This window comes from Dunckerocampus dactyliophorus, chromosome 17, assembly GCF_027744805.1.
Source record: "Dunckerocampus dactyliophorus isolate RoL2022-P2 chromosome 17, RoL_Ddac_1.1, whole genome shotgun sequence".
Taxonomy (NCBI): Eukaryota; Metazoa; Chordata; class Actinopteri; order Syngnathiformes; family Syngnathidae; genus Dunckerocampus; species Dunckerocampus dactyliophorus.
Window position 1 is genome coordinate 9862532 of NC_072835.1, and position 19762 is coordinate 9882293.

General features: G+C 40.6%; 2 protein-coding genes across 3 annotated transcripts; one reads left to right on the forward strand and one right to left on the reverse strand.

Moving 5' to 3' along the window:
- Positions 1 to 3606: 3606 nt before the first annotated feature.
- On the forward strand, positions 3607 to 5099 carry LOC129170169 (uncharacterized). Its single transcript, XM_054757439.1, has 3 exons — positions 3607 to 3737; positions 3853 to 3929; positions 4424 to 5099. Exons 2-3 carry the CDS (start codon positions 3870 to 3872, stop codon positions 4841 to 4843), a joined length of 480 nt encoding a protein of 159 aa, XP_054613414.1. The 5' UTR covers positions 3607 to 3737; positions 3853 to 3869; the 3' UTR covers positions 4844 to 5099.
- A 1493-nt stretch (positions 5100 to 6592) lies between these two features.
- spp1 (secreted phosphoprotein 1) lies at positions 6593 to 16074 on the reverse strand. 2 transcript variants are annotated; one of them, XM_054757323.1, is made up of 8 exons: positions 15949 to 16074; positions 10582 to 10651; positions 10348 to 10392; positions 10207 to 10281; positions 9740 to 9805; positions 9515 to 9640; positions 8777 to 9124; positions 6593 to 7500 (listed from the first exon to the last, which is right to left on the reverse strand). In XM_054757323.1, the coding sequence occupies exons 2-8, from the start codon at positions 10633 to 10635 to the stop codon at positions 7171 to 7173; spliced, it is 1044 nt and encodes a 347-aa protein (XP_054613298.1). In that variant the 5' UTR covers positions 10636 to 10651; positions 15949 to 16074; the 3' UTR covers positions 6593 to 7170. The 2 variants fall into 2 exon arrangements, with proteins under 2 accessions (XP_054613298.1, XP_054613297.1); XM_054757322.1 differs by having other exon boundaries at positions 9515 to 9643.
- Positions 16075 to 19762: the final 3688 nt, after the last annotated feature.

Sequence of the window (19762 nt, forward strand, 5' to 3'; positions counted from 1 at the left end):
ACATTTAAGAAGGACGTGCTTCACCAGTCCATAAATTCAGACACTTCAAGGTCATGATCAGAGTCACCATCCCTAAGAAGAGACACAATCGCAGAGTCATCTGCAGATTTGAGGATATGCTGCCTCGGGTATGGAGTTTGGCACTCATTGGTATACAAGACAAGTAAAAGAGGGGAGAGGACAAACCCCTGTGGCGACCCAGTGGAAGATAAAAGAACATCAGATAAAACACTGTTTACTCTCACATGCTGCGACCGGACTGATAAAAAGTCCATCAACCATGATATGAGGCCAGGCTCAATGCTGTGAATGCTCTTCAGTCTTACGACTAAAATATGCAGTTGGATGCAATTAAAAGCTGAGGAAAAATCTATAAAAACTGGGCGTTATCACTTCCTATAACTCTGAGATTTGGTATATTCCCCTTCTGGCTACTAAATAATAAATAAATATATAATAATAAAACTCGAGTAAATTTACTGGAGTTGGCTTGATAAAGTGTCCCTGACGGTTTTCTCAGCCTTTTCAAGTGCAGGTTGGCTTTAGTCCAAAAGAACTTGGCAACTTGACACATTTTATTTCATACTGTAATGGTGAATTTGTTACTTAATTATCATTGTATTTATATGACTGAATTACTATTCTGTTAAGCTTCCATGTGACATAATGAATAATAATAATAATATAAGAATAAAAGCTTTTTGGGGGGCGGGTAAAATATGTATGTTTTCCTTTTTTAAGTGCCGGCTCTGGCGCAGTTTTAAAAGTAATGATTTGGCACAGGTATCGGGTAATATGTAATCGATACCCAACTATATCCAGGTCATTTGTTCAACTTTTGTTGACAGTTAATATTCACTGACTATGATGTATTTTAAAAATGTCATGCTGGCATTTTTGCCCTCTTCATAGCATTTTACTATATTGCATTTTATTGTATGCTATGTATTCATGTTTTATGTAGTTTTTATTATAACATAGTTGAAACAACAACAAATAATCCCATCTATCATAAAGCTTCAGTATATGCGCTGGTGTTTCTGCATCTGGTGATGCAGACCCCACTGCTGCATTCTTGAAGAAAAAGGCATTTAGTGCAGATCCCCGCCACACTGCTCACGATTAGTATGTCGGTTCATCTGTGTCTCTTAAAACCTGTTTATTAACTCCTCCTTTTAATGATTCACACTGAAGTAACAGGAAGCGGAAAGTACAGTCGTGACTTCACGAGTGGAGTAACACAGTTGTGTCACACAGACGTACACATACACACTTATAAAAATCTTACTCTACTGTAAAATTCCACAGACTGACACTCAAGTCTGCCTAAATGATGAATAAATTCTCCGTTTCATCAAATAGCACTTTTCATACAGTACCTCAGTCACATGGTCGCCATGACAAACTTCACAGTTATCAGATCAGTCGAGCCAAAAGCAGTAAAACTAACACTAACACTAAAAAAACAAGTCTGCCAAACATCCTGTGCCAATTTTTCAGATTTTTTGCGTCTGGAATATCTGCACATCAGCCAACGTAGAAGGCAAATATTACATAGGCTATGTTTATCAGATTGACTTAAAGCCTGCATTAATTAGTACATAACACTTGATTACATTTGTCCCTCATTTATAGCAGTTAATTGGTTCCGGACCCGACTGTGATAACTGAACTCACACAAAGAAGGATTCATTATGAATAAATGGAATATTTTTGTAGTTAGAACATAGAAAACCTGTTTATGACTATGTAAATACAGTTTTTATCATTATTAGAGCACTGTAGACATGAAATAACACCCCTATAGTCACCTTTACACGCCTATTATTCTTTGTTTACACTTTGTTTACGGGATCACCGCAGGGACACGAGGATTTAACTAATTCAAATGAAGTGGGGAAGAAAGACAATGTAAGAAGCCTACAACGTGCCACTTCTACATGGAATAGGAGGAGAACTATTCACTCTATCCTGTTGTACATGTCATGGCTGACTCCATGCAATGTTAAGGTAATGTAATGTAATGTCTCATCCATGTAACATTACTTAGGGGTAGTGGCCAGAATACTATCCATGTTTTACAGTATTTTATGACACATATTAGGGCATAATCCACCACGAAACAGCGATCATTTATTAATTTTTGAAAAACCATGATGGAGTGAGGGAGCGATGTTCGAACCGCGATGTAGAAAGAGACGACTGTACATCAAACCATTTTGAAGTAAGCATGGAGTAAAGCCTCGCTAATCACAGGGTTTGCGTACAAGAAGCACCCGCAAATAACAAAAAAAACCTAGTAGCTGAGACGTCCATAAATATGTCTATTTCTCACATGCCACCGAACGCTTGACAAAAAACATTCAGCGAAGTATAAAGACATGAACATGAAAAATGTGGGCTTTTTTAAAATAGTGGTACATGTATGTTGTAGATTTGACGTGTATTATCCATCCATCCATTTTCTATACCGCTTCTCCTCGCGGGGGTATGCTGGAGCCTATCCCAGCTGACTTTGGGCGACAGGCGGGGTACACCCTGGACTGGTCGCCAGCCAATCGCAGGGCACATATAGACAAACAACCATTCACACTCACATTCATACCTATGGACAATTTAGAGTCTCCAATTAACCTAACATGCATGTTTTTGGAATGTGGGAGGAAACCGGAGAACCCGGAGAAAACCCACGCACGCACGGGGAGAACATGCAAACTCCACACAGAAATGCTCAAGGGAGAATCGAACACAGATCTTCCCGATCTCCAGACTGTTACTGTGTTGGCCAACATGCTAACCACTAGACCAGGCGTGTATTATCACGTATTTATAAATTATTACCGACTTACGGTAGACTTCTACTGAAAAAAACAATCTATTTTTGGAAAAAAAATAAAAATAAATTTTTAAAAATTGGTGGAGCCACAAATTCTGAATCACGAATACGCAGGGATCCAGTGTAATATTATAAACCCAAAACCAGGATCATACCAAAATGCTGGTCAGTAATGCTGGTACAAAAATAGACGCAGCTTCCACTTTCCTGGCAAGAACATCTACAAGACGTTTACACTGTGCAGGAATTCGCTTGCATTCATCTGAAAAGACATTTTTGATCACTGAAGTTAATGTTTGATAACAGAGCTCTCGGGTTTTTCCACACCAAAGTCATCAATGCGTGCTTTAAGAAACAGTCAAACATGATTTTCCTCAACTGTGCACACCTTGTCGGAAGCACACAATTATCCAAAAAGTCTTGGGAAGATGAAAAAGGAGGCTTAAGGGATGCATTCCTCCATTTGTTAATTATTTCATAAATCAATATTTTGTCTCCATACTTTTGACCATAACATTCCAGTAACTCAGCTTTACATTCTCCACTAGCTCCAGTGATCTGAATGTAACCCACCCAATCATTTTATGTCTAGATGTTTGCATAAGAAACATTACCAAACATGAATATTTGTAACATTTAAACTGAGCATTTTGAGAACTACAGGCTTTCTTCACGCACCGCACACCCCAGGAAGTCTGTTCTTACTCAACCCTCCCCTCCAATCCCATCACAGCCCTGCCCAGCCTCTCTGCACAGCATACTTAAGCATCAGTTAATCCCAAATAACACTCACACATCTTTCTGGACTGAAACACAGACATACATACAAAAAGTATACTATTTTTTTTTTTTTTTTACAAAATCCAAGATCTACGCAGCTATTCTGGTCTCACAGGGGAAGGTAACTATTTGACTTACTTGTACCTTTTTTTAAAATGACTACAGCATTACACCGGTCATTTTCATGCAAAGCCTTGTTTTTAGTTGCATGTATCTTTTTTGTTTTGCTTTTGCAGACTAGAACCGATCCAAGATGACGCTTCTATCATGTTCCCTTATCATTGTCCTTCTTGCTGCAGCCTCTACCAAACCAGTAAGCATCACAAATGTACATACAGTCATGGAAAAAACAATTAGACCACTCTTGTTTCTTCAGTTTCTTGTTCATTTTAATGCCTGATACAACTAAAGGTACCTTTGTTTGGACAAATAGAACAATGACAACAAAAATAGCTTATAAGAGTTACATTTTTGCAGTACAATGCTATAGCTATTCATGTAAGAACTTGAGCATTTTTGGTTATCATCGAGAAAACCGTGGAGGTTGCTGGATATCAGCTCTTAAATTAAACTCTTATGAGCTATATTTGTTATCATGATTGTATTTGTCCAAACAAATGTGACTTCAGTTGTATCAGGCATTAAAATGGATCAATAAACTAAACTAATCAGTGCACTTTAAATTGTAAGTGGAAACAAAAAGACATGAACTTGTTTCAACAGGTTTGACAAAGTACAAAATAGGTGTATTTTTTTATTTTATTTAAATTTTCCTCAATGTTTTTTTGTGTGATATTCCTCCTCAAGATTGCTGAGAACTGGTATCAACATGCCGGCATCACCGCTGAAAACCAAAACCCAGCATCTCTGGATGGGTACAACCGGATCGCTGACTGGCTTTCTTCTGGGTCGGAAGCAGCTCAGTCACATGACTCGTCTGAATCCCGAGACCTTTCTGAAAGTGAATCCTCTGAGGAGACTGTCGAGTCTTCCGAGGAATCCTCTGAGGAATCCTCCGAGGAGTCTTCAGAGGAATCTTCTGAGGAGTCTTCCGAGGAATCCTCTGAGGAATCTTCTGAGGAAGTTCCTGCCACAGATGATCCCACCCTGACGTCCACTGCCATGGCAACAGACACAACAGACAACAGAACCCCCACGCCCAAACCTGCAACCACAAGCATGAACATGGCAGAGACAACCACACCTGAAAGAAGAGGCGACAACTAAGACAGAGCTCACCAACAGTGAATAACTATACTAAAAACACATTATAAAAATCTGTTTGTTCATTGTTGATGTTTTTCTAATCAAACGATGTTGGTGGCCTGCCAATTCCGAACAATATACAGTAGTTACTTAATATTGTATTTATTGGCAAACTGTGGGATTATTAACTGTGTTACTGCGTAAAAAGGATTTGAATTGTTTTTCCATGTACTGTCAGATGTTAATATATCTTTAAAAGCGCATTAAAAAGACTACAAAAAGCCTAAAAAAAAACAATTTTGTAACATACAATGTCACTTGCATCCACCTCGCTTTCATAACCTAATGCTGATTGATTGAATCACTCTAGTACCTTAAATTAGCCTGCACTGAAAACCAAGCTAAAGGCAAGCGAAAATGGCCCCTGAGCCACACTTCGGACACACCTGCAGTAATCGGTTCAGCTGAATAACTTAAACATCTTAACCACTCATCAGAGAAGGAGACCCATTAGACTTATTCAGTAGATCTTTTGATATTGTTAGGTCTTGCTCACACTTTAGCACCATTAGCACCTGGTGACATGTACTGACACACAATCAGCAGTTAATTCTCTGTCTGCTGTCATATTCTCATGTATTGAGCTGTTGGCTAAATATAATATACAATAATAATATAATAGTATATACTATTATATTAAATTGAAATGTTGAAAGATATGAATATTATTGTCATGTTCCGCAGGACAGGAGCGAGCACTTCCTGTCCTGTGCTCTTATTTTGGCAGGCTGTACTTCCTGCGGGGAGGAAGAGGCAGCCGCTTCACTCCAGCTGCCGGCAATTAACACTAGTGGCAGTTAAAAAGCCAGCGTCGTCGTTCATTGTTGTTCCTCGTACCCTCACCGGTGCTGTCACCTAGACGTTTTCCTTACCTGTTGTTACTGCCTTGGACGGTCTTGTGTTGTTTTTCCACAGAGCCATCCACTCTGTCGCCTTTTGTACTTTTGTTTGTGAGTACCTGCGCCATGAAAAGACTTTCACTTGCACGCTGCTGTTTCCCTCAAGCACTCGACAGCCTCAACCGGATCGTGACAATTATATTATTACAAGAAAAATCATTAACTTTAAGAATTGTATATGATATCAATGAATGTATTTCTTCTCTGATGTAAGAATTTGAATGCTTATTAGATATTTACTTCATTCCATTTTAATTTTTACAATTCCGTAATTTGAATGATTTTTTTTAAATATCTAATTTATTATTCATTAAACGTTTTAAAGTGCGCCACAAAAAATTTGGAGAAATATATAAAATAAGCATGATACTGTGATTTAAAAGTCACTCATTTTAAAATGATATCCATAAATATAAATCCTTTCTTCTGTAATGCAATGTAATATTTTTTTTAAATGACATAAAATGTATTTTCTATTAGATTTTAATTTTTATCTAATCATTCATTGAATTTTTTCCCAAGCTTGGCGCCAAGGCACACATACATTACATGAGAAAAATCGCATGGCACACCACCAAACGTTATGATTGGCAGTTGGGGATACACATGTTAATTATACATGTGCACCTTAGCGGTAGTGGGAATCACTGATCTGACGTATTCAATTAAAGCATTTTTTGAAAGTTCCTGTATGACAGGTTTGACAAAACAAACAGAAGATCATCTGGTTTTATGTAAAATAATTTTATTCATATTTTAGACAAGGTACAAAATAATACATTACAATAAACCGCGCAAGTAAGACGTGATGACACCGGCAGGTTTGATATTAGCAACAACAGCCATGAGTTAAACCACACAAACGAGGCAAATATATGGCTTAATGATTGGGCGCGTGAAATGGTTATACAAATTTGGCTTAAATTGCACATTGCCTGTAATGCAACTTTGCTAACATTTTACGATCTAACTCTGCATTGTGCTGGTGCTAACATTTTTTTTTGTTATTTATCATTTTAACCCACGGGAAGGATGGAGGGCAAAAAGGTCCAAGGCCAACAGATTGCCTAGAGTGATCTTCTGACTGGATTCAGCAGAAAAATCTGAAAATTGCACCAAGCGCATAAATACTCTATGAACTTTATCAATGACTTTGTTACAGTGCAACCTGTTAACGTCCACATCTGTCAACTCAGAGCAGTTGTCTATGTAAACAGCGTTGACTTAAACAGGTTTCACTGTAGTATACGAGCGCCTGGTTAGCTTGGATTGGATTGTACAAAGCGAAATATAGAAAGTGCCTCACAAGGGAAAAGATTACTCTTGAATGTGGCATGGAGTCTTTATTATACCAATCTATGCGACACCACACAACACTTCCTGCGTGACTTATTTGGCAGTGATGACCACCGTGTCGGCGGTGGGTTCGGGGCCCATCCCGTGCTCATCTGAGTCACTCTCCGTGCTGTCGCTCTCGTCGGAATCGCTGTCAGAGGCTCCAGGTGTGGCTGCCGTCTCCTCGCTGCTCTGCTCTGTTTCTTCCTCTTCTTCTGGGGTGCTGGAGCTTCCGCTTTCAGTGGTGCCAGCGCTCTCCTCCTCTTCCTCCTCCTCCTCAGGAAGAACATCCTGGCTCTCAGAAGGTCCAGCGGTGTCTAGATTCTGGCTCTCCTCATCAGGAGTGCTGCTATCCTCCTCTAGATCAGAATGGGCTTGATAAGTCTGAAAACAAGAAAAAGGAAGATTGTTATTATGGACTACAGACCACTTAGACATATACAGTATATACCGCATTTTAAGGATTATAAATTACACTTTTTTTCGTGGTTTGGCTGGTCCTGCGACTTGTACTCCGGAGCGACTTATGTTTTTTTTCACACTGACAGCCACGAGAGGGCGCTCTAGGCTTTTGTGCCAGCATCTGCTACTCCAATCACTCCCGTACTACTGAAAATTTACAATGTGAGACAACTGAGAAAGACGGAACACAAATGCCCCCAAAAATAAAATAGTATTCTACAGATTACAAGCTGCAAGTAAACTAGTTATGTTATGTTGCTTAGGCTATCTGAATAACTGTTAATGTTACATTGACATACCAATGATTCACGTTACATTAACAGACGCCTATTCAGCGTTTTGTTAATTAAATTCAATATCTGAATTAAAGGTCAAACATGCTAACAAGGTGCTTTCTTAGCGCCACTACCCAAGTTTTTATTTTAAGTAATATATCCTATCACATGAGAAGTTAAAACAAGCTGATTATTGTGCTTATTTTAAGTAATATATTTAAAATATATTTTAGTACATCGCTCAAGATAAGCAAACTGGTTTAACATAAAAGAAAACTGGTATTTTGGGATTTCAGTTTAATCTTGCTTTTTCTTGTATTCAGTTTCCTTTTTTCACTTTTTGAACCTTTAGGGCCACTGTATTTCATGTTTGTGTTCAGCAACATTGAAGTGATGTACAGTGGATCCAGTATTCAGTATTCACAGCCCTGCAAATATCTGTATGTTTGGTGAAATGTTTTTCCTCTCCAAAAATAGGTTGTTTTCCCGTAGAAAACACGTCTCCTTCACAATAATCATCAACATGTACCGCTGTTAAAAAGCCCAGATTTTTTTATGCTTCATGGAGAATGTTCTTCCGTCAAGTGATGAGATTATGCACTTTGGTGTAACGGTCCTTGAATGCACCGTAGTTGTGCGCTGTGAGGCGCAAACGTTTGTCTGGCTACGAAAGCGCCAGCTTCGACAGTCAATCCAGCCTCAAAACTTGCAGCGAGGTGATCACAAGTTCTGGCTGGAATTCCAGCAGGCAAACAGCGTGGATTATTAGCCGGCTAGCTTCTTGATCACCAGGCTAAAGGCTACACCATCACTCGGTGTAGCCTTGCGCCATTTTGTTTTGTTAGATTACTAACAAAAACAGAGGTACCACTGTAGTTGGAAACAACCTCATGCTGAAAAAACTTCAAAAGCCCCAATCTTACCTCAACCTTGTACACGTTTGCTGACTTCTCCACCTCATTGTCAGTGGGCGTGTCATAGCCTGTTTTTTTGTCAACGTATTGGTAGGACTTGTAAGGCGAAGGAGCCTTGGGGTAGCCCTTCTCCACATAGACGTAGGTCTTGTAATCACTGGGATACCCCCCCATGCTGTCACCGCGACCTGAGTCTGTGTCTGTGACGATGGTGGGCACCAGGGGATCCTCTGTAGTTTCATCCAGGGGCTCATCTGTCACAACAACGGGGGTCACGGTCTCAGGAGCAACAGTTGAATCCTCGCCCGACTCTGAGGAGTCTTCCTCATCTTCCTCCTCCTCCTCCTCGTCACTGTCCTGGAGGGACAAAGATAGAGTGAAGAATGTGACAGATGTCCCTGGAGGCAGAAATCATAATGCAGCTATGTTGTTATTATTTGCTGACTTTATTCATAGCATTTGACCAAGTTTCGCAGTTCTTCAGCAAAAAGCTGTCAAAGTTCCACAGCTGTGGCCGCTACTTCATTGAGATGCAGTATTTTAAAGTCAAATAACTGCTTGCTTGTTTGCTGATGTTTATGGATGTGTTTCTTTGAGATGGAGAAAGTGTCAAATGAGATGTGTTTATTTGTAGGGATCACCATTAGCTCTGTCATCCCATCATATGCCCATCATATGAAATGTAGTCAAATGCTCATCCTTCGTCAAGGCGAAGGATGAGCACTAAATATGGTGTACTCTACTCACACTTTCCTCCGATTCATCGTCGTCGTCGTCGTCATCATCACTATCTTCGTTGTTGACAGGGGGCGTGTCTGAAGCAGCAGGATCAGTGGTTTCATAGTTGACTACAGCTGGAGTCTCCACTGCTACCTGCTACAAAAAAAAGGCTCAAATCCAAACCGTCACCAACGCCAAACAAAGGCATGATATCACAAAGTCAGCAATATGTCTGAATTCTACATGTCTCACCTCGTCAGAGCTGTCTGTGCTTTCATCTGAACTGGCAACAGGTGATGCAAAAAACCTCTGGAAAGCCTGTGAGAAGTTACACATTTACTGTGGTAGTGTCATATTTTAATAATTTCATTGAAGCATTACATTAGCGCTGTAGGATTCAGCAAAAAATTTGAATTTTCTCTGGAATGACTTTTTCACACACATGCTCACACACACACACACACGCACACATACTCAGGGCCATGTGCCTACTTTCAAAACAAAATCACAATGTTAATGGCATCGGTCATCAGCAGGGAGAGCCCGGGCAGCGGCGCCAACTCGCCCTGGGCAGGCAGGCTCGCTTGGGGACGTGGATGAGTGGAAAAATGTTGGCCATCATGCCAAAACTAATTTTCAACCAAGACCGCAATTTGTTTCTGATTTTTTTTTTGTGCATCCCGAGTACAACATCACTTCTCAGTGAATCAGTGTCGTACCCTGATAGCTGCTGCACGGATTCGGGAAACTTCGGCCACCTTTTTCCTGAAGAGCGGAGCCGCAGGTCGTCTCACCTGCGGAGGAGATAAACATCAGTCAAGGAGAACGTCTCATTCTCGGTCTGTCTTGTTTATACGCACCACTTCTTCTGAGCTCTCTGCAGAACTGTCCGAATATTTTCTTGCCTGGAAAGCAAATAATCCCTGTCAATACAAAACTATTATAAAAAGATATGAGCTTTGAGTCCAAGCCAAAGCATTGCTGTGAATGGACACACAGTTTTACTACAAGTAGTGTGATTAAGTTCAAATGGCTTGAAAACATAAGTTCTCTTCACATCTCAAAGGAATTAAAGACGAAGAAGAAGGACTCACCGGTCTGCAAAGAACTGCAGCAAAGAGCAAAACAAAAACAAAGGCCACTTTCATGTTGTCCGTTGAATGTCTAGATGGGAAGAAACACATAGCAGAAATATAGCAATACAAGCAATAGTGAAACTGAGTATTTGCATTCTAACAGAATCACATGACTGTGTTTGCTTCCTACGTGCTTCTCCTCTATGTACAGGAAGCTATTAAAGGGATAGTTGGGATTTTTTGACATGAAGTTGTATGGCATCCCCATCAGCAGTGTAGTACATCAACGGTGGCTTTCCCTCCCACTTCGTCCCGTGAACTGAGTTCTGGCTGATGAGGAATGCAGTTCCGGTTAGTTGGTGGGGCCACTTAAGTAAAGACTTTGATCGGACCTCGGAAAAATCGGACCTCACAATCGCTCGGCTTTGCTTTCACTCTTCCGTCATATCACTGCACGCTGTTGCCTGTACATCGTCGTGTACGTGTTCCACAGTGTTTACATGCGTGGATAAAGACGCAAGAAGACGCTGCTGGCTGCTGCGATGCGACACTCTCATGTCTTCATCCGCTGTGGAACACATACACAACAACGGACAGGCGACAGCGCGCAGTGATACGACGGAAGAGAGAAAGCAACGGCAAGCAATTGTGAGGTCAGATTTTTTTTGAGGAGGCATTTTCGTGATGCAAATGTATTACTCTTTTGAACGCATATTGTTTTGAGAAGCCAAACTCTTGACTTAAGCGGTCCCACCAACTAACCTGAACTACGTTCCTCATCACCGAAATCCGACCAGAACTCTCCACAGAACGAAGTGGGGGGGTAAGTCACCGTTGATGCACTACACTGCTAATGGGGATGTCATACAACTTCATGTCAAAAAATCCGAACTATCCCTTTAAATATCCAAACTATGTCTCAATTTGTGCACTTCCGTACTTAAGTCAGTCTTTTTAGTGCTTTAAGTGTGTTCGAACTGAGCCAAAACGGTGACTGCGCAGAGATCAACCCCTACCGCCCTCAATAGTAGCCATCTTGGCTACGTAGTAGAAGGGGAAGGGATTAACTCGAATGGTTGCAATTCGCAATTAAAAAGGAAGGAAGGAAGGAAGAGCAAAACAATTGGGGGATATACTGCGAACGGCATTTCTGCAAAGTGCACAGCAACATGAGTGGATCTTGGGACAGTACTACATTGTCAAAATCTGCGCCCTGAGGAACTAAGGTATACTGGTGGAAGTATTCGATTTGAGACACAGGCATACGCATCAAATGCAATCCATTTTTTCCTGATACATTGTATTTTTCACGCACAAAACATTACCTAAGTTTGGTGTGTGTGTGTGGATAATTCGAGGCACAGGTTTTGGAATGATGTTCGGTTACTGCTTTATTTTCTTGCATAGTGTCTTTCTATTATATCAACATAAAACAACTTAGTGTTGTCAATAAATCAAAAGCAGACCTGCCAACCCTGAAGAAATTCATTGAGTACTCCCCCCAACTTGAATAATTGAAACATTTATAAAGACAAAGCTTGGTGTTATTAGTTATTAATATCAACATTTGAGCTTTTTCTTGTTATTATGCCTTTCACTCTATTTTCCCCATGTTTGCTGTTTCTTTTGGTTTAAATTTGGTTTAAATAACAATGAGCCACAAACCGCAAATGGCCCCTGAGCCGCTCTTTGTCAGTACAGTAATCCCTCGTTTATCGTGCTTAAGACCCGACTGTGAAAAGTGAATTTCCGTCAAGTAGGATTTCTTTTTTTATAAATGGAATATTTTTGTAGTTATGGCATATAAAACCTGTTTACGATCTTCTAAATAATTTTGTAAACATTATTAAAGCTATTTGGACATTAAATAACACCCATATAGTCACCTTTACATTCATATTACCAAATATAGCCAATATAATAATTAATTTTATACATAATATCAAATAATCATATCATTTAAAACGGTTTACCTTGTAGGGGAGCAGAATCGATGGCGGACAGGAAGTGACATGGGGCGTTCAAAGTTGAGTTTTAGCTTGTTGTAGGCTATGGCCGCAACAATAAATTGTGTTATTGTTATGTTTATGATTATTAGTGTTATGTTATCATTAGGGCTGTCAAAAATAGCGCGTTAACGGCGGTAACTAATTAATTTCATTAATTACGCTTATTTTTTTATTTTCCATGTCAAGCCTGACGGCAGATGGAGCCATACTAGCATCCCCCCAGAGTCACAGAGTCTGCCGCTCGTTAATAACTTTATTCTGACCTGAACACATCAACAGCAGTGAAATTCCAACACCATATATGTATCTCCAACTCATAAACACATCCCTAGTCCACTCATCCTGGGATCAACACTTCCTCATTGTCACTAGACGTCCGCAAGGTGCGCTCAGGTACTCTTGGAACATCACAGCAATGTCTTTATGATGCGTATATGTGTGGTATAAATAAACAGAACGACAAAGAAAAACAGTAAGTGGAATCTCAGGAAATGTATCTACACTCAATACATGTGAATTCAAATTAACTTACATAAATTTACGTGATGTCTTTGAACGCAACCCTGCATGGCTCACAATAACACGGTTAAAATGTAATTCAAATGTTCTGCTACTGTTTAAAAAACTAGTGGTAAGTAAATACATTTTTACACTTGTGTGCTATCATTTAGCTTTATTTGAATTTTCAGTTCATTTGGATAATTTGCTTAATTCATACAAATATATAATAGTGTCCTGTAATTTTTTGTTCATAAAATACAGCAAAAATGGGCATACTTCATGCATAGTAGCAAAAGGTGATTAATCATGATTAATTCATTTGAAAACGGATTAATTTGATTATATTTAGTAAACATTTGACAGCCCTAGTTACTATTATTGTGCCTCTTGGGAGATAATTTAAACCAATTGCAGCAAAAGCCAGTTGTTCAAAGTCTGGTGCTTCGGTGGTGGTCTCACTGAACAATTACTGACACCTAATGACCAACGTACAAACTACATTCACAAGTTGTTAGTCTTACTGGCTTATACAGTACTGTATTTGTGTTCATATTGCCATTGTTATGCTCGAAAATGCTTAATTTAGGCAAAAAATACATACAATTTGCTTAAATTTGCATATTTCTTGACTAATCGGCTGTAGTCAACCACAAAACAGCAATCCTTTATTAAGCAATTGTTAGAAAAACTGAGAAAAAGTGAGGGACGAATGTATTGAGCACGTGACGTCAACTCTTTGAGCAACCGCAACTCTTGTCAACTATTTAGTTTGTTAGTTTCCCGCCCTAAGTGAACAATGATACTTAAAAGAAGGGAAGTGCAGCTGGAGCCAATCGAGCCAACAGTCAGTAGATGTGAAACTGGAAGATAAGTCGTTCACGGAGATGGGCTGTCCACCCTCTGAATAAGTCGTATACACACAGGAAATCATGTAAAGCAAGCTGACCGAACAGCAAAGCGTAAAAGCGTATTCAAAGTTCAAAATGCATGGAGAGTGCGAAAGCTTTGTACATGTTGACAAGTCTGCAAAAGACTCAATTCTTCACATGAAAATGACAATTTTTTTGTCCACATTTTTTTCACACTGCAAAAACTAAAATCTAAGCAAGATTAAATATCTGAAATGAAGTTCTGTCAAGTTCTTTTGGACTTAATCCATCCTGCACTTGAAAAATCAGAGAAGATCATACAGGACGCTTTATCAACTTAACTCCAGTAAATTTTCTTGAGTTTTTTTCACACCTCGACTATTTACGGGAGCTTGTCAGGTTAGCTTGACCTAACCTTTGAAGGGATAGCATCAAAGTACCACTCAGACTAAATACAGTTGTGTCTTCCAACAGAACAATAGTTGTTACATACCAGGGGTCTCTCTGGTCTTCCCTCGTTACAATTTTTCGTTGTCTTCGAAATGTACCAATTACTTTACTCTCTGCATAACCACCTAGGTTCATATGATGCATGTCGCATAGTATCAGATAACTAATTTTTGCATCATATTCGTATTTAAGACGTGCATTTTTAGCACCATAAGCGTCGAAAGAGTTGTCATACTCTGTGATGGATATCAGTACAGTCATGTGATGTTTATGTTTAACAGTATATTCGCAAATAAGCCAAATTGGACCGAACACCTCCCACTTGACCTCCGGGTTCTTGAACCTAAGGAGGTCACGCCGGTCTATTGTGGGTCGTCCTGCTCTTCTGCAGGAATCAAGATGACGAGACATCTTACATCTCTGTGAAGAATTCGACTTTTGAGCTTGCCTGGCTTCTTCTGAGATGCGATGTATTTTGTAGTTCATACAGGGTAACTCAGGGAAACCTTGACTTGTACGTCTCTCATAATGCCTTTACCGTCTGCGTTGACACTGATGACTCGGGCCAGTTCGTACTGTCATCTTAGTGCATTTTGACCAGCTACCCAAACAATATCTTCCAATGTGACGTATGACCTATGTGACCTATGTTAGACTAATTTGCTTATCTTAAATATATTAAATATAATGCTAAATTCCGCCTTATACTTGTTAAAATAATCAAAATAAACCAACAGAACATGAAACATCAGTTTACTCGTTTCAAGAATTTTGACAAATCTTGGTAAATTCTGTCAAACTCCTGTGGTTTGCACTGCAGACCCACAGCGTGTTGGATATGCTTGAATGTGCATGTATGGAGTTTCTCTGCCTACCTTTTTGTTGTTGTTGAATTTCCTCTGAACTCCCCAAGAGGGAAAGCAAGGAAATGGAGTGGGTAATTGTTTTACTATTTTTTGGTACTGAAATACAGCAAAGAGTTAAATTATGACCATACGCAACAAAACCAAAAGAATGTGGACAAATGAAGGCCCAAGTTCTAAATTACACACACACACACACATGCACACACACACGCACACACACAGAGAAAAAGCTAACATCTCATTCCAAAACCATGCCTAGTAATCTACTGCCACTCAGCCGCCACTCTTCTGGTTTCTTTGGCTTTCCACCAAGTTGCAAGGATTTTCTTTTACTGAGCCTCACAAACAAAACCTAAAAGACCAGACACTGATGTCAGTCAAGCTCAAGCCGAGTGATGTTCCTTTTGTATGCAAGAAAATAAACTTTACCCAAACTGGCAAGTTGTATTGTAATTTCACATTGTTATGATCTATGTACTATTGAAATGTATTAAACAAGCCTTTAAAAGAACCTTTTCAGAACTACACACACTTCTACCCCAAACCTTGTTAAACAACAAGTTTCCAGATGCTCTTGCAGCTATTTAAAGTAGTTTGTACCAAACAAGTATTAGCTTCATCAAGCCACAGAGCCACCCAAACACTTCAATGCACCAAGATGATGTTCGGATTTCATACATTCGTTCTGACCTTGTTTGGAGTAGCAGGAAGCTGCAGAGCGAGGATGTCAGACGAGGTTTGAGCTCAGTATGTTCCTGGATGTTGTGCGCTGCCCTGTGATGCTGCTGCAGACTCCCGACTGGCTTATAAAGCCTTGTGATTCTGTCAACAGCCAACCAGAGCAGAGTCTGTGATGTCCTGAGGTTAACCGCTCCATGATCCACTTCTTGTCTGTCACCCCCACTCTTCCTGTGGTTGGTGGTGTGGGGGCTAAAACACACACACACATACAGGGGATGATGTTAGTCTAGGGACATGCTGTGGCATGATGTAGATAAAAAAAACATCAACATATACCAAGAAGTACCATGACAATGATTCAACTTCCCTACAGACAGGGAAATGTCTGGCTGAGGTCCCTCGGGATGATTACCAATTTCTCTACAAGGGCAGACGGATTCATCTTAAGATGTCAAACAGGACGAGACTAACCAGATTTCTTTTGGGTTTTCCCTTTTTTTTCTTGCATGACTTTAACTCTGTCAGAAATGGATCACGGAAAGAACAGGTTTTATGACTTCAACACGATCGCGTATTTGACTGGCTCATTTAAGTTTTCAAAGTGTCTTGTGGCTGATTGTATATTGTGCAACTGATTTTATGCCAGCTCCACACAACCACTAGAGTCAAACGCCCCTAAAGTTGTACAATTTATCATTTCCACAGTTAAACTTGGATGACAGTTCTGCTTACATGTGATACAAATCTGAGTTTGACAGGAGTCCCAGAACAGACTATGTTCAATCCGGTAGCTTCCACTATACACAGGTGGTGGAAATTGTTGGTACCCTTACGCCAGTGGTTCTGGCTACAAAATATGACTACAAAATATGAAATAATATTAACAATATGGTCTCTCAGCGATTACATCACATGCAGACCTGCCAGCTTTGAAGATAGTCCTAAGTTCACTACGTAATTCAGGCTTAAATCCGAGTGTTAGGTGACGAGGCTTTCAAACACAAACTGAACGCAACAAAATGGGTACCTGGAGAGCAGTCAAGCCTGCAAGCATATTTATTGATCAAAATGAACAAAATATGTGTACATGTTGACAGGTCTGCACTTGTAGCACAGTGCCCTATTGATGGTCAATACATTGTCCCAAAGAAGAACAATGAAAACCAGGACATTCATTGCATTGAGAATCAAAACTAGGAGTCGAAATTTTAAAAATGTGAACGATCTCGGGAGAATCGCAATGTTAGTCCCGGTTCCCATCGATGCTCCAGACTCGATGCCCAACCCTAGTGATAACAGCCGTGATGATTGGACAACACATGGTTAATAATAATAACATTTCATTCACATGGAGTAGTTTGGTTCCATGACAACAGTAAAGCCTAGCGTTTTGAGGACCTTTTGAGCTTTGGGTCGTGACCGAAAGAACGAGATCGCAGCTGCAAGCGGCGCAAATTCGGTGGCTGCAATCACCCTAAGAGATAGGGTGAGGGGCTCAGCCATCCGGGAGGAGCTCAGCGTAGAGCCACTGCTCCTTCACATCGACAGGAACCAGTTGAGGTGGCTCGGGCATCTAGTCCGGATGCCTCCCGGACGCATCCCTGGTGAGTGTTCCGGGCATGCCCAGCTGGGAGAAGGCCCTGGGGAAGACCTAGGACACACTGGAAGGAGTATGTCTCACAGCTGGCCTGGGAACACCTTGGTGTCTTCCCGGTGGAACTGGAAGAGGTGGCTGGAGACCGGGAAGTCTGGACTTCCCTACTGAGACTAATGCCCCCGTGACCTGGACCCGAATAAGCGGATGAAAGTGGATGGACCTCCCTCCCCTGACTGCATGTCACTGCTCAACGCCCCTAGGACTGGCTGTCTGAGGTCGACATGGGGGTTGTCGATTTAACAGAAATCAAAACAGAAACTAAACACTGCTTGCACGGTTAGTTGTGGCTTTGGCCAGAAACAGAAGGAGAATGGGCGATAAGAAAGGATTTTGTTAACCCAGTTTGTTGACATTGTTTACCCAATTTGTGCATATTTTTATCTTGATTCTTCATTTTTCATACATATTGTAGTGACTGGAGTATTATGTATGGTTCTGACCTGTGATTCAGAGGTTGGGCCATAGGGGGTAGTGGCGTTCGCCTGTTAAAGCCAGCCTAAAAGTGAAGAAGAGCTACCGAGCTGAAGTGTGTGGTGTCTGTAGTGTAAGGTTATGCTTCCCAAAATTTTAGAAAGTCCCACTCCCCTCTCCACCACCATCGCTCGCATGGTGGTTGTATCAATAATAATACAAAGCTTTGTTTTTATGTATCACTTTTTTTAAAAACCTTTCTTAAGAGAGGGTAGAGCTGGGTAGATCTTGCCTCGGTTCATGGGCGAGATCACGGATCTTGGGTTCAAAAAGGTTGGTGACCACTGGTGAAGGAGAACACAGCCACCTCCGCATGCTGGTCACCAGCTTGGTCACACAATGCTGTGGGATGGCATTCACTCCTTAACCAGAAGTCATTCCAAGTGACCCCATGTGGTTTTTTTTGGTCACTGTTGCACAAACAACATGCCAAAGCTTATCCCGCAAGTGGTCATTAGGGGTGAGGACTATGCAACAAACAGCAACCACCCCAAACTGAACTGGACTAACTGGTAACTAGGGTTGGGTACTGAAACTCTTTATCGTAATGGCACCGGTGCCAACGTAAATGGTGGTACCCATTCACGTACTCACACTCACACACATGAATAAAGAACATTCTTTTGTGTTTGACCATGAAGCATGAAGCCACCATTAGACCTGACCAGACACGCACATGTGTGCGCTGATCCTCTGGCCCCCGCCCCACACACACACACGCACACGCTTAATTGTGTTTGCATTGTATTTCAATATCTTACTGTTGCCACAAATCTCCCGCGGACCGGGGGGTACATTATAGAGATCTAATTTAACTTATTTTTTATGTATTGTGCAAAACTAAGACATGAATAACATTAAATTAAAAGCACAAAATGAATGCCAGCCTACCATCCACAAGTTCCAGCCAAGTTTTTCCAGAGATATTATTACATGGCAGTTTGACGTATGTGGTAAAAGGCGGTGCGCTAGCATCAATTAACTTGAGACAAATTATATTAGCACTCAATAAGTCATCGAAACTTACCTTGATGCATTCCCACATAGTATCAGCATTTGAGACCAAATATGAAATGAAAGAAAAATCGTAAAAAAAACAGTAGTAGTCTATCTGTGCGGCATATGAGAGAAGGTTAGCACACGCACAATGGACATGCGTCCATTGAGACGGATGTAACAGAGAGAATCCGGCCACTTTTCAAAATAAAACATAAAAAAAAAATGAAATCATGGAAATTATTTTTTTGAAGGTACCAAATGACCCACGGCCCGGTACCGGGCGGCCGCGAGTTGGGGACCACTGGTCTAGTGGTTAGCATGTTCGCTTGCTACCTGCTCCACCCAGCATTGTTTCTCTGTGTTTTGCTACCTTCTGGTCTATTTCCCTGTTTTGTGAGTGAGTACCTGTTGTTTCCCTGCCATGCTAACTCCTGGAGTGTTTTTTTTCTATTGTTAACATTCTTCAGCAGCTCTTTTGGTTTGTCTGTTTTTTACCTGCTAGTTTACTTGTGTATAGAAGCTCTTTTCTTTGTCGTTTTAGCTTCCCCGCGACTAGGGCCGGGCTGTTTGTGTTGTACTGTGTATTTTTGTGTTTCTTGTCTTTTTCTACCTTGCGGACACTTTTAGTGAATACATTTTTTTCAAATAATTATAAATTAAATTTGATTTCCTGTTTGTGTAATGGTATGTGATGCT

Excerpts from the sequence above, each read along its gene's own strand:
- LOC129170169 (XM_054757439.1), top strand. The coding sequence starts at position 3,870 with ATGACGCTTCTATCATGTTCCCTTATCATTGTCCTTCTTGCTGCAGCC. Across the intron at positions 3,930-4,423 it reads CTGCAGCCTCTACCAAACCA|ATTGCTGAGAACTGGTATCA; the intron begins GTAAGCATCACA and ends TTCCTCCTCAAG.
- spp1 (XM_054757322.1), bottom strand. The coding sequence starts at position 10,635 with ATGAAAGTGGCCTTTGTTTTTGTTTTGCTCTTTGCTGCAGTTCTTTGC. Across the intron at positions 10,282-10,347 it reads CAGAGAGCTCAGAAGAAGTG|GTGAGACGACCTGCGGCTCC; the intron begins GTGCGTATAAAC and ends TCTCCTCCGCAG. Across the intron at positions 9,125-9,514 it reads ACGATGAATCGGAGGAAAGT|GACAGTGACGAGGAGGAGGA; the intron begins GTGAGTAGAGTA and ends TTGTCCCTCCAG.